At 35.1% G+C, this 15266-nt stretch overlaps 1 protein-coding gene across 1 annotated transcript in view; it reads right to left on the bottom strand.

Moving 5' to 3' along the window:
- The window catches only part of LOC133631806 (nuclear receptor subfamily 5 group A member 2-like), a 29233-nt gene extending 15062 nt beyond the window's left edge, over positions 1 to 14171 (bottom strand). The window contains exons 1-3 of the mRNA XM_062023967.1: positions 14104 to 14171; positions 13892 to 14011; positions 5490 to 5637 (exon numbers count right to left, since the gene is read on the bottom strand). Of these exons, the coding sequence (XP_061879951.1) occupies positions 5490 to 5637; positions 13892 to 13999 (256 nt within the window). The 5' untranslated portion in view covers positions 14000 to 14011; positions 14104 to 14171. The remainder of the gene's footprint in view (positions 1 to 5489; positions 5638 to 13891; positions 14012 to 14103) is intronic.
- Positions 14172 to 15266: the final 1095 nt, after the last annotated feature.

The following is a 15266-nucleotide window of genomic DNA, read 5'->3' on the forward strand; positions in this document are numbered from 1 at the left end:
GCAACACAACATCTATCAATCAATACGCATACTCATCCATACATATATATCCATACCTATTTACTTATCCATATCCATCTATCCATCCAAACGCATACTCATCCATACATATATATCCATCCATATGTATCTACTTATCAATACATATACACTACCGTTCAAAAGTTTGGGGTCACCCAAACAATTTTGTGGAATAGCCTTCATTTCTAAGAACAAGAATAGACTGTCAAATTTCAGACGAAAGTTCTCTTTTTCTGGCCATTTTGAGCGTTTAATTGACCCCACAAATGTGATGCTCCAGAAACTCAATCTGCTCAAAGGAAGGTCAGTTTTGTAGCTTCTGTAACGAGCTAAACTGTTTTCAGATGTGTGAACATGATTGCACAAGGGTTTTCTAATCATCAATTAGCCTTCTGAGCCAATGAGCAAACACATTGTACCATTAGAACACTGGAGTGATAGTTTCTGGAAATGGGCCTCTATACACCTATGTAGATATTGCACCAAAAACCAGACATTTGCAGCTAGAATAGTCATTTACCACATTAGCAATGTATAGAGTGTATTTCTTTAAAGTTAAGACTAGTTTAAAGTTATCTTCATTGAAAAGTACAGTGCTTTTCCTTCAAAAATAAGGACATTTCAATGTGACCCCAAACTTTTGAACGGTAGTGTATATCCATCTATCATCCATACGTACCTACTTATCCATACATATATATCCATTTATCCATCCATACGCATACTCCTCCATACTTATATATCCATCTATCCATCCATACGTATAAGTAGATGGATGGATAGATGGATATATATGTATGGATAAGTATCCATACATATATATCCATCTTTCTATCCATACGAATCTACTTAACCATACATATATGTCCATCTATCCATCCATACGCATAATCTTAGCCAAACAAATATATCCATCCATACGCATCTACTTATCCATACATATATATCCATCAATCCATTAATACGCATCTACTTAGCCATACATATTTATCCATCTATCCATCCATACGCATCTACTTATCCATACATATATATCCATCTATCAATCCATACGCATCCACTTAACCATACATATACAGTATATCATCTATCCATCCATCCGTCCATCCATTTTCTACCGCTTATTCCCTTCGGGGTCGCGGGGGGCGCTGGAGCCTATCTCAGCTACAATCGGGCGGAAGGCGGGGTACACCCTGGACAAGTCGCCACCTCATCACAGGCCATCCATACGTAATTACTTATCCATACATATATATTTATCTATCCATCCATACGAGTCTACTTATCCATACATATATATCCATTTATCCATCCATACACATCTATTTAGCCATACATATATATCCGTCCATCCATCCATAAGCATCTACTTAGTCATACATATATATCCATCTATCCAACCATACGTAATTACTTGTCCATACATATATATCCATCTATCCATCCATAAGTAATTACTTATCCATACATATATATCCATCTATCCATGGATACGCATCTACTTAGCCATACATATACACTATATCCATCTATCCATCCATACGCGTCTAATTATCCATACGTATATATCCATCTATCCATCCATACGTAGCTACTTATCGATTCTTGGGTTGACAATTTAATTCAAACCGATTCTCGCAACATTTTATTTCATGTAAAAATCATAGCAACACATTTTCAAAACAGGAAGTGTAACATACGCACAGCGAATAAGCTCTTAAATGGCCTAAGAAAGGCCTTTGAAAAATCTCTTCTTGAAAATGATGAATCAGTGTTGGATTTAAACAAGCATCACTTCCCGTTGTAGACCTGACTGTGAATGGATATGTATCATATTTATCACTCTGTTTTAAGAGAGCACAGCCTGTGGGTTGATTGTTCAGATTGTGCTATGATGTTAATAATGAGGAAAGACGCAATTGCATTGGCATTTAGGATAGCTAGCAATTAGCGCACTAGTTGCCCGCCAGCGATCAGGGCAATACCTACTCGTTAGCGATCTGAAGTGCGGTAATTACTCGCGGTTTTACGATAATAAACAGGATGGTTTGCAAGGTTTACGCAGCGGGCTACAGGGTGCTAACTTTCTGGAGGGTTTTAAGCGTTATATTCTGCCCTATTATGGCTTTTAATACGTAACGATGTAAACAATACCCGCGTGTAACACGTGCATGCATGTTAGCTTTGTGTGTTGTTTGCTAATGATAGCGATTTGGCTAGCTAACGATAGCTATCATTGAATGTTTATTCTGTCCTAACAACAACATGGCTACCAATTGTTGTTCCTATTGTGTACGAGACACCGATGAGTAACTCCCCAGACTGGAGAGCATTTTTTATTTACTATAATTTGTACATTTGAAAAATATGTGTTCTGTTACACCGGTAACATAAACTAGCATAAGCTAGCTACGGTGTTCGTTTTATATGTTTAGCTTCGAGAAATGGAATTATGAGATTAATTAATATTTGAAACAGTGAGACTAACTGTCAGGATTTGTTTATCATTAATACCAATAATCCTTTCATAAATGATAAATAATGATAATTGGGTTATACTTGTATAGCGCTTTTCTACCTTCAAGGTACTCAAAGCGCTTTGACAGTATTTCCACATTCACCCATTCACACACTGATGGCGGGAGCTGCCATGCAAGGCGCTAACCAGCAGCCATCAGGAGCAAGGGTGAAGTGTCTTGCCCAAGGACACAACGGACGTGACTAGGATGGTAGAAGGTGGTGATTGAACCCCAGTAACCAGCAACCCTCCGATTGCTGGCACGGCCACTCTACCAACTTCGCCACGCCGTACCCCTGCCGAGCTAGTAGGGGTGTACAAACAATTCCATTCACATCCAAATCGCGATTCTTATTCATCTCGAATCTAAATCGATTCACAATTTGTTATTTTTTTTACAAAAATACATTTTTAATAATATATTTTAGGCCATCTCCATGCAACCAAAAGGAGCTTATCTAACCTGTAACCTGTTTTGGTTTCATTATAATTATTATACAAAATAACACATTGCGAGTATCGTGTTGAATCGAGAATCGATTCTGAATCAAATCGCCACCCCAAGAATCGGAATCTGATCGACTCGTTAGGTGCCCAATGATTCACAACCCTACTCTTTGAAATGATGGTAAAAGGTGGGAAAATATCTAATTCCCCAGAAGGCTTTACTTTATCCAAGTATTCAAAATAGATGAAATTTACGTTTAGTTTTAGTTTGTGTCAAGTGTTCTTAGTATTTGAGCAAAAAACCTTTGTTAAACATGACAACTAGCTAGTAGGGGCAAAAAAAAACTTTGGTAAACTTAACAACTAGCTAGTAGGGGCAAAAAAAAACTTTGTTAAACATAACTAGCTAGTAGAAGCAAAAAACCTTTTTTAAACATAACAACTAGCTAGGGGGGGGCAAAAAACCTTTGTTAAACATAACAACTAGCTAGTAGGGGCAAAAAAATTTTGTTAAACATAACAACTAGCTAGTATGGGCAAAAAACCTTTGTTAAACGTAAGAACTAGCTACAAACCCCGTTTCCATATGAGTTGGGAAATTGTGTTAGATGTAAATATAAACGGAATACAATGATTTGCAAATAATTTTCAACCCATATTCAGTTGAATATGCTACAAAAACAACATTTTTGATGTTCAAACTGATAAACTTTTTTTTTGGAAATAATCATTAACTTTAGAATTTGATGCCAGCAACACGTGACAAAGAAGTTGGGAAAGGTGGCAATAAATACTGATAAAGTTGAGGAATGCTCATCAAACACTTATTTGGAACATCCCACAGGTGAACAGGCAAATTGGGAACAGGTGGGTGCCATGATTGGGTATAAAAGTAGATTCCATGAAATGCTCAGTCATTCACAAACAAGGATGGGGCGAGGGTCACCACTTTGTCAACAAATGCGTGAGCAAATTGTTGAACAGTTTAAGAAAAACCTTTCTCAACCAGCTATTGCAAGGAATTTAGGGATTTCACCATCTACGGTCCGTAATATCATCAAAGGGTTCAGAGAATCTGGAGAAATCACTGCACGTAAAAAGCTAAGCCTGTGACCTTCGATCCCTCAGGCTTTACTGCATCATTTAGCGACATCAGTGTGTAAAGGATATCACCACATGGGCTCAGGAACACTTCAGAAACCCACTGTCAGTAACTACAGTTGGTCGCTACATCTGTAAGTCCAAGTTAAAACTCTCCTATGCAAGGCGAAAACCGTTTATCAACAACACCCAGAAACGCCGTCGGCTTCGCTGGGCCTGAGCTCATATAAGATGGACTGATACAAAGTGGAAAAGTGTTATGTGGTCTGATGAGTCCACATTTCAAATTGTTTTTGGAAACTGTGGACGTCGTGTCCTCCGGACCAAAGAGGAAAAGAACCATCCGGATTGTTATAGGCGCAAAGTTGAAAAGCCTTCAGCATCTGTGATGGTATGGGGGTGTATTAGTGCCCAAGACATGGGTAACGTACACATCTGTGAAGGCGCCATTAATGCTGAAAGGTACATACAGGTTTTGGAGCAACATATGTTGCCATTCAAGCAACGTTACCATGAACGCCCCTGCTTATTTCAGCAAGCCACGTGTTACATCAACGTGGCTTCATAGTAAAAGAGTGCGGGTACTAGACTGGCCTGCCTGTAGTCCAGACCTGTCTCCCATTGAAAATGTGTGGCGCATTATGAAGCCTAAAATTCCACAACGGAGACCCCCGGACTGTTGAACAACTTAAGCTGTACATCAAGCAAGAATGGGAAATAATTCCACCTGAGAAGCTTAAAAAATGTGTCTCCTCAGTTCCCAAACGTTTACTGAGTGTTGTTAAAAGGAAAGGCCATGTAACACAGTACACAGCAGCCATGAAATTCTAAGTTAATTATTATTTGCAAAAAAAAAAAAAAGTTTATGAGTTTGAACATCAAATATCTTGTCTTTGTAGTGCATTCATTTGAATATGGGTTGAAAATGATTTGCAAATCATTGTATTCCGTTTATATTTACATCTAACACAATTTCCCAACTCATATGGAAACGGGGTTTGTCGTAGGGGTGTGAAGCTCTATTTTGAATACTTGGATAAAGTAAAGCATTCTGGGAAATTGGGTATTTTTTCCACCATTTTCCATCATTTCAAAGTTATATTTATAGGAAATTAAATTGTATGTTTTATAAAAAATGCTTTTACTCTTAATTCGATGACAAACATTTGCCCTAATTAGATGTAATATTTACGAGAAGGTGATAGTATCAATATTTCGATGAAATATGAAAAACCGTATATTACGTGTAATATGTCGAGCATGAAATTATTTATTAGAATTTCATGGAGTTTTCAGTTCTACCCCCTTCAATTCCAGTTTGAATTGCAAGCCTACTTCCTGTTTGTCGCTTAATTCAAAGTTAATTTAAACGCATGGGATGTTATTCGAATTGTCAACTCACTGGGGTTGAATAGGAGGAGGAATTTCAGACAGGCAATCTCCCTGCGGTCCACTTGCAGGACCCGCAACCTTCCCGCCAGCTCCTGTCCTCTTTGCACCAAACTTGTAAGCATCGCCTCGCCTTGAGACAAAATAGAAGACATCTCAACCTGCAAAACACAAGTGGCCGATTACTTCTGAGAGTATTGTGTGTTTTTTCATACATACTAACAATACCCCGCAACATCAACGTTAACAATATGATTAGGATCGTTAAGGTCTTCAACCTTACAAGACGCATAAACAAGAACACTGGTACAGGTACATGGTTATTTCTTTATCCGAGTGTTTCAGCCCTTGACATACCAAGTAAACTCGATTTATTTGTGGGGGGTCCAAATTAGCTGTGCTCTTGCTATTATACATGCTAGGATACAAAAACGTATGCTAGCAAATCAGATTCTACTATGAAAAATCCATAATCGAAAACAGCCATACAGTACTGAACACCTGCAGTGTAAAATTACAGTCGAATAAAAGTTGTAAAAAGGCCAGCATGCTAACATTGGAGAAGGTACCATACTTCTGCAATGGGGCCAAGTATCAAAGATTTTTAGGGTTTAATCATACAAAATTAGCTAAAATGCTAGTATAAAGCGTTAGCATGCTAACAGTGGAGAAGTTACCAAACGTCTTTAATGGCACCAAGTTAGGTTTAAACATACAAAATAAATTAAAATGCTAGTATAAAGCGTTAACATGCTAGCAATGGATACATTACCATACTTCTAAGATGGCGCCAGGTATCAAAGAGTATAGGTTTAAACATTTAAAATAAGTTAAAATGCTAGTGGGGCGGCGTGGCGCGGTTGGTAGAGTGGCCATGCCAGCAACCTGAGGGTTCCTGGTTCAATCCCCACCTTCTACCAACTTCGTCACGTCCGTTGTGTCCTTGAGCAAGGCACTTCACCCTTGCTCCTGATGGGTCGTGGTTAGGGCCTTGCATGGCAGCTCCCGCTGTGCGTGAATGGGTGAATGTGGAAATAGTGTCAAAGCACTTTGAGTACCTTGAAGGTAGAAAAGCGCTATACAAGTAGAACCCATTTAAATGTACCATTTAGTACGAAGCATTGGCATCCTAACAATGGAGAAATTACCATACGTCTAAGATGAAGTTACCAAACGTGTTTAATGGCACCCAGTATCAAAGACTTTTAGGTTTAATCATACACAATAAGTTGAATAGCTAGTATAAAGCATTTTACATGCTAGCAATGAAGACGTTACCATATTTCTAAGATAGCAGAAAGTATCAAAATTCATGACTTTTAGGTTTAAACATACAACATTAGTTAAAATACTAGTATAAAGCATTAGCATGCTAATGTTAGCAAGGCAGCACATGATCAGATAAGAGGAAATTCCAAAAGTGCAGAGGCAGTTTTTTAATGTTCATGTACTATGTTTGCTATGAATTTGTATTTTTATATAAGTAAAAAAGCTAAAAAAGTTCAAATGCTAATCGTCAGCATGCTAATACCTAGCAAGGTACCATGTCCTGAATGTAATAAACATTTAGACATCGGGGCAGTTTAAATCTGGGAAGAAATGAGAAAACTGAGAAGAGTAATGTCGCCTGCTTAAACTGTTTGCTGAAAAAGATCTACCGTTGTAAGGGTGCGTACCTAATCAATAGGGCCAAGTGTACCTAATCAATGGGTCCATTGAGGGGCGTTTCCTTTCCTAATATCATCACGGTAACAAAAAATCTTCCAGAAATTAAATAGCCCTGCAGGCGCAATTGCAACCTTTCCAGCAGTATAAAATATGTTGGGGGTGTTTGCCTGATTTGTCCCATATTAATCTAACTAGCAGGCAAACACCACTGCCCCCTGTTGCCCAACCCCTAAATAAAAGCTCAATAACATACTTATGATACAGAATACAATAACCACATGTAAACTAGGGTTGGATATTGTTTATATATTATCCAGTTCTGGAGCCAAATCCGTACTTTTGAAATGGTGGTGATGCTTAAATATTGCCTATACTGAAACTTAAAAAAAAATTGAATTCTAAAACAAAATTTGTCCAAGAAAATTTTACAAAATGTTACTATATGCAAATAACAGTTATTTAAATACTTCAGTAATGGAGATTAAATGCAAATTCGGTGATCACTTCACTTAACTTCCGGTTCATGTGACGTCATGCGAGTTCACTTCCTGTTGAAGACACCCTCCGTCTGTTTCTACTTGACACTATGGAGTTTATTTTGATTACTTTGTTCAAAGTCCACACAGTCTTTATGTTTAATTTGAATACTGTATCTTAGTTGTTTACATTCGATCGGGGTATGTCGTTTCTTAACGGGGAAAGACGCTAATGTTTCTTGTTTTTAAAATATACGGGATAATATACTGGCTCGTAAAGTAACGCCAGTCTGTCTAAAATTTTAACAACGTCTTGTTTTCAATCAATCGTGGTTTTTTGATCATGTTTGTTCAATAATACTAATACTAACTTAATACTAGAAAAAAAATACATACAGTATATGTATACAGTATATATATATATATATATATATATATAGATATATATATATATATATATATATATATACACTACCGTTCAAAAGTTTGGGGTCACCCAAACAATTTTGTGGAATAGCCTTCATTTCTAAGACCAAGAATAGACTGTCAAGTTTCAGATGAAAGTTCACTTTTTCTGGCCATTTTGAGCGTTTAATTGACTCCACAAATGTGATGCTCCAGAAACTCAATCTGCTCAAAGGAAGGTCAGTTTTGTAGCTTCTGTAACGAGCTAAACTGTTTTCAGATGTGTGAACATGATTGCACAAGGGTTTTCTAATCATCAATTAGCCTTCTGAGCCAATGAGCAAACACATTGTACCATTAGAACACTGGAGTGATAGTTTCTGGAAATGGGCCTCTATACACCTATGTAGATATTGAACCAAAAACCAGACATTTGCAGCTAGAATAGTCATTTACCACATTAGCAATGTATAGAGTGTATTTCTTTAAAGTTAAGACTAGTTTAAAGTTACCTTCATTGAAAAGTACAGTGCTTTTCCTTCAAAAATAAGTACATTTCAATGTGACCCCAAACTTTTGAACGGTAGTGTATGTATATATATACATATATAGAATACATATATATATAAAACTTAAAATGAAATAAAAAACATGAATTACATTTAAAATATATATACTGTACATATGTAAAGAAATACATTTTAAAAAATAAATACATTTTTAAAATATTTTTATGCACAAAGTATACAAACAATCAAGCAATCATTCTTGAAAGTTTGATGATATTTTGCTCTCTTCTTTTCCAGTTTTTGCAGGTTTTTTTGTACTTATCTAACATATTTCTGAGTCTCCACGTCATTATTCATATTCATGTTAGCAAATAAACTGGCAAGCAAAGTAATGCTAGTCGGTGAATAATTTTATCGATGTGTCGTTTTCAATCAATCCCCCTTTATCGATAATTTTTATTCAATAATACTAATACTAACTTAACCCTTGTGTAATGTTCATATTGTTGTTACTCAGCCAGAGTTTGTGGGTCTGATGGACCCGTTGCATTCTGTGGCTTTTAATGCCTCACAATCAAACACTTTTATGTTAAAATACTGAACAGATTGTTATTGGGATAAGGTAAACATCCCACAAACGCTGGCTGAGTAACAACAATATGAACGTTGCACGGAAAATTTCTCTGCCAGTTTCTGCATCCCACAGGGATTCTTCTTTTGGGTTTCTGCACCTGCGGTTCCCACACAAGGTTGCAACATTGTTTGTCAACGCTGTCTGCTCTCATTTTCTCACACAATTGACCCTCTGATGTTCTGTGTACCTACACTCTGTCCTCCTCCAGTCAGGGCCTGTTGTGTGCGTGTGTTTGTGTGTGTGCGTGCATGCGTGTGTGCGTGTGTGTGTGTGTGTGTGTGTGTGTGTGTGTGTGTGCATGTGTGTGTGTGTGTGTGTGTGTGGTACACAGAACATCAATTTCCACACTTCTATTAGCCCCGGGTCCAGTGGACCCGCACATCTTATATGTAATCGAATTGTGTATGGGGGGGGTGTATGGTGTTTGGTCATTAAATATGTATTCTAATATGTGTTCTTCACAGAAAATGAGCCAAAGTCAGTGAGTCTCAGTTTGAAAAATTAATTAATTGTATAATTTTTCTTTTAATAAAAAATGAAAACGGGTCCCACAGACCGGAACGCCACACTAACCGTGGGGAGTTTTTTTTTAATGCCCAAATGCAGCTGAGATAGGCTCCAGCACCCCCTGCTACCCCGAAATGGACAAGAAAATGGATGGAAATAAAATTAAAAATATGAAATGAAATAAATATGTATGTACAGTATATAAAAATAAAACAATTAAAATTACAAAAACGAAATCAACAAATTAAATTAGAAATATATATATATATATATATATATATATATATATATATATATATATATTATATATATATATATATATATATATATATATATATATATATATATATATATATATATATATATATATATATATATATATATATATATATATATATGTATACATACGTTAGGTCAGGAAAGAACATTTCATACCTACAAGCCTGTTTGGCAGGTTTCCCTGCTCTTCAGGGGATTTTATAAATTTTATAATTAAAATCCCCTGAAGACCAGGGAAACCTGAGGAACAGGCTTGTAAGGATGAAATAGCATCTTTGTTTTTTCCTGACCTAACGTATATTACGCTCTACCCCAGTATTGAGCATTGTATAACAGATACACCACAGAAACCTTGACTATACAGTATATATAAATATATATATATATATATATATATATATATATATATATATATATATATATATATATATATACACATATATATATATATATATATATATATATATATATATATATATATATATATATACCGTATTTCCTTGAATTGGCGCAGGGAATATAGTATTCGCACGTCTAGAATTACTGCCGGGTCAAACTCGTTTCTCAAAATAATTAACGCATGCTTGGCCTTATCGCCGGTTTATTATTGAAGCTGGATCAAATTCGTTTCGCAAAATATTAATTTTATTATCGCATGTCTGTAATTTTCGCCGGGTCAAACTCGTTTCGCAAAATATTTAGCATATGGCTAGAACTTCCACCGGGTCAAATTCGTTACGTCACGAGTGACGCATCTGTCCTCATTTTCAAAATGGAGGAAACTGCTTTCAGTAGTTTACAATCGCACAAAGGAAAAAAGATAAAGAGCTTTTCAGTAGGATTTAAGGTCCAAGCTATTGAATACCTGTACAGTATGCTAAAGAGAACAGTAAGCAGCTATGTTTTATTAATATACCGTAGCTGCGTGTGTGAAATACTGTATAAGTCATTAAATGACTCCCGCCTCCTGGTGGTAGAGGGCGCTGCCGCGCTAGTGATCCTTCTTGCGACTTCCGGTACTGCAGAAGAAGTGAACACACGCAGCAAGAGATTTTTTTTTCTGTCCTCTGCCTGAACTTTTAAAATGGAGGATTACATACATAAAATAAAACAGTTTTCTAAACTGGACTTTCAATCGAAGCAGGAGGTAATAATTAAAGGAATATCTCCATCGAAACAGAGACTTTTAAAACTGAAGAAAGAAAATAAGGAAGACTTCTATAAACAAGTTATCGATGCTTTTGGTCAGAAGGAGCTGCAAATGGACTCCATTTATAAGTACAGGTAAGACCATAATAACGTTTTTTTTAATTAAATGTGCTTTTCATGATGGTATGCTTACATCACACTCAAAGCGCACGCCTAAATTTTATGGATTCCTTTTGGTAAACGCCGGAGTGAGAAGAGGTTTTAAAATAATTACCGCATGCACGGCCATCCCGCCGGTTTCCGGTAAACGCAGGTGTGACAGGAGGTTTTAAATTAATTAACGCCCCTGCGGCTATTCAAGGAAATACGGTATATATATATATATATATATATATATATATATATATATATATATATATATATATATATATATATATATATATATATATATATATATATATGTATATATATATATATATATATATATGTGTATATATATATATATATATATATATATATATATATATATATATATATATATATATATATATATATATATATATATATATATATATATATATATATATATATACATACAGTATATATATATATATATATATATATATATACATACAGTATATATATATATATATATATATATATATAATATATATATATATATATATATATATATACATACAGTATATATATATATATATATATATATATATATATATATATATATATATATATATATATAGCACGGTGGAAGAGGGGTTAGTGCGTCTGCCTCACAATACGAAGGTCCTGGGTTCGATCCTGCGCTCGGGATCTTTCTGTGTGGAGTTTGCATGTTCTCCCCGTGACTGCGTGGGTTCCCTCCGGGTACTCCGGCTTCCTCCCACTTCCAAAGACATGCACCTGGGGATAGGTTGATTGGCAACACTAAATTGGCCCTAGTGTGTGAATGTGAGTGTGAATGTTGTCTGTCTATCTGGGCGACTTGTCCAGGGTGTACCCCGCCTTCCGCCCGATTGTAGCTGAGATAGGCTCCAGCACCCCCCGCGACCCCATAAGGGATAAGTAAGCGGTAGAAAATGGATGGATGGATATATATATATATATATATATATATATATATATATATATATATATATATATATATATATATATATATATATATATATATATATATATATATCAGGGGTGTGGGAAAAAATCGACTCAAATTCGAATTGCGATTCTCACGTTGTGTGATTCGGAATCGAATCCCATTTTTAAAAAATCGATTTTTTATTTTTTATTTTTTTATTAATCAATCCAACAAAACAATACACAGCAATACCATAACAATGCAATCCAATTCCAAAAAGCTTTTTACAAAAATCTACTACTCTGCTTGCATGTCAGCAGAATGGGGTAGATCTTGCTGAAATCCTATGTATTGAATGAATAGAGAATCGTTTTGAATTGAAAAAAAATCAATTTTGAATCGAATCATGACCCCAAGAATCGATATTGAATCGAATCGTGGGACACCCAAAGATTCACAGCCCTAATATATACATATATATATATATATATATATATATATATATATATATATATATATATATATATATATATATATATATATATATATATATATATATATATATATATATATATATATATATATATATATATATATACAGTATAGAAAGAAATACATTAAAAAATATATATATGTAAAAAATAAACAAATAAAAATTACAAAAATGAAATAAAAAAACTAATTCAATAAAAAAAATATATACATGTATAAAGAAATACATTTAATCATTTAATATATTAATTACATATTTTTTATTCACATTAGGCAAAGAATACAAACAATCAAGCAATCATTCTTGAACATTTTATGATATTTTGCTCTTTTCTTTTCCAGTTTTTGCAGGGGTTTTTTTTGTACTTATCTAACATATTTCTGAGTCTCCACGTCATTATTCATATTTGCTTGTCTGTCCCTGGGAAAAAAGGCTCTGTATAACGATGCAATAGACTATTATACCATCTCAGTGGCCTTGACACACAACTCGCTTACGATGTTAATGTTGCTGTTGAATGCCGGCCCAAATGGATGAATACTCGCCTGCAACAAGTAGTTTTTGCTGTAATTTTTTTAGTTCTCCAGCTACCGAATATGTGAGATGGGTCAACGTGACCGACTGTACACACGTGCTCATCCTCAAAGAATGTTGTGTTCATTTGTGTCTGCTGAGGTACTACATATACATATATACATATACATATATACATATACATATATATATATATATATATATATATATATATATATATATATATATATATATATATATATATATATATATATATATATATATATATATATATATACACATATATATATATACATACATATATACATACATACATATGTACATATATACATACATACATATGTACATATATACATACATACATATATACATATATACATACATACATACATATATACATATATGTATATATATATATATATATATATATATATATATATATATATATATATATATATATATATATATATATATATATATATATATATATATATATATATATATATATATATATATATATATATATATATATATATATATATATATATATATATAGTAAACATGTGTTTTGTTTGAACGCAAACATTTACAAAGTGCAGGATGTGTTGAGGATCCAAGGAAGAAACGAGGCCAATGTTTGAAAGTGCGCTGCGTGGGAGAGAAGTTACCTCTTGGCCGGTCACCAGCAGGATACTGTCTCCCTTCCCATGTTGCACTTGTCTGAAAATGTGATCCAGGACCAGAAGTTCAGACCAGCAGTTGTGCAGCAGTTTCATTTGATCTCCCACCTCCAGGAAACACAACAAAGACAAAAAAGAAAGGCAATATTAATCCACGGTTTGAACGTTCTGCTGTTTTCCTGGTGCAGGACTGATTTCACCTTTTCAAACCCGCACGACTCTCGGACAGCTGTGTTCTATGACGCTCAATGCTTCATACAAGTAGAAGAACGTCCGCCAAACACGAAGACAGAAGCACGAGCATATAAATGGGCATAGAGATGGGACGTTAGCGTATGATTCGAGTCTTTTGAATGGCTCTTTTGAGGGAACGATAAAGACTGATCCCCGGTTGTGGACCGTTTGTTTGGGAGTCGTTTTTTATGCACATGCAAATTTGGCGTTGGTCATGACCCACTCTGCAGGTGCGTGCCAACCGACTGGCAACTGGACTAGAAAAGGAGTAAAAGGAACTGCATTTGGATTTGGATTAACCTTTTTTAAGTACATACAAACCCCGTTTCCATATGAGTTGGGAAATTGTGTTAGATGTAAATATAAACGGAATACAATGATTTGCAAATAATTTTCAACCCATATTCAGTTGAATATGCTACAAAAACAACATTTTTGATGTTCAAACTGATAAACTTTTTTTTTTGGAAATAATCATTAACTTTAGAATTTGATGCCAGCAACACGTGACAAAGAAGTTGGGAAAGGTGGCAATAAATACTGATAAAGTTGAGGAATGCTCATCAAACACTTATTTGGAACATCCCACAGGTGAACAGGCAAATTGGGAACAGGTGGGTGCCATGATTGGGTATAAAAGTAGATTCCATGAAATGCTCAGTCATTCACAAACAAGGATGGGGCGAGGGTCACCACTTTGTCAACAAATGCGTGAGCAAATTGTTGAACAGTTTAAGAAAAACCTTTCTCAACCAGCTATTGCAAGGAATTTAGGGATTTCACCATCTACGGTCCGTAATATCATCAAAGGGTTCAGAGAATCTGGAGAAATCACTGCACGTAAAAAGCTAAGCCTGTGACCTTCGATCCCTCAGGTTGTACTGCATCATTTAGCGACATCAGTGTGTAAAGGATATCACCACATGGGCTCAGGAACACTTCAGAAACCCACTGTCAGTAACTACAGTTGGTCGCTACATCTGTAAGTGCAAGTTAAAACTCTCTTATGCAAGGCGAAAACCGTTTATCAACAACACCCAGAAACGCCGTCGGCTTCGCTGGGCCTGAGCTCATATAAGATGGACTGATACAAAGTGGAAAAGTGTTATGTGGTCTGACGAGTCCACAT

This window comes from Entelurus aequoreus, linkage group LG17 (genome assembly GCF_033978785.1).
Source record: "Entelurus aequoreus isolate RoL-2023_Sb linkage group LG17, RoL_Eaeq_v1.1, whole genome shotgun sequence".
Taxonomy (NCBI): domain Eukaryota; kingdom Metazoa; phylum Chordata; class Actinopteri; order Syngnathiformes; family Syngnathidae; genus Entelurus; species Entelurus aequoreus.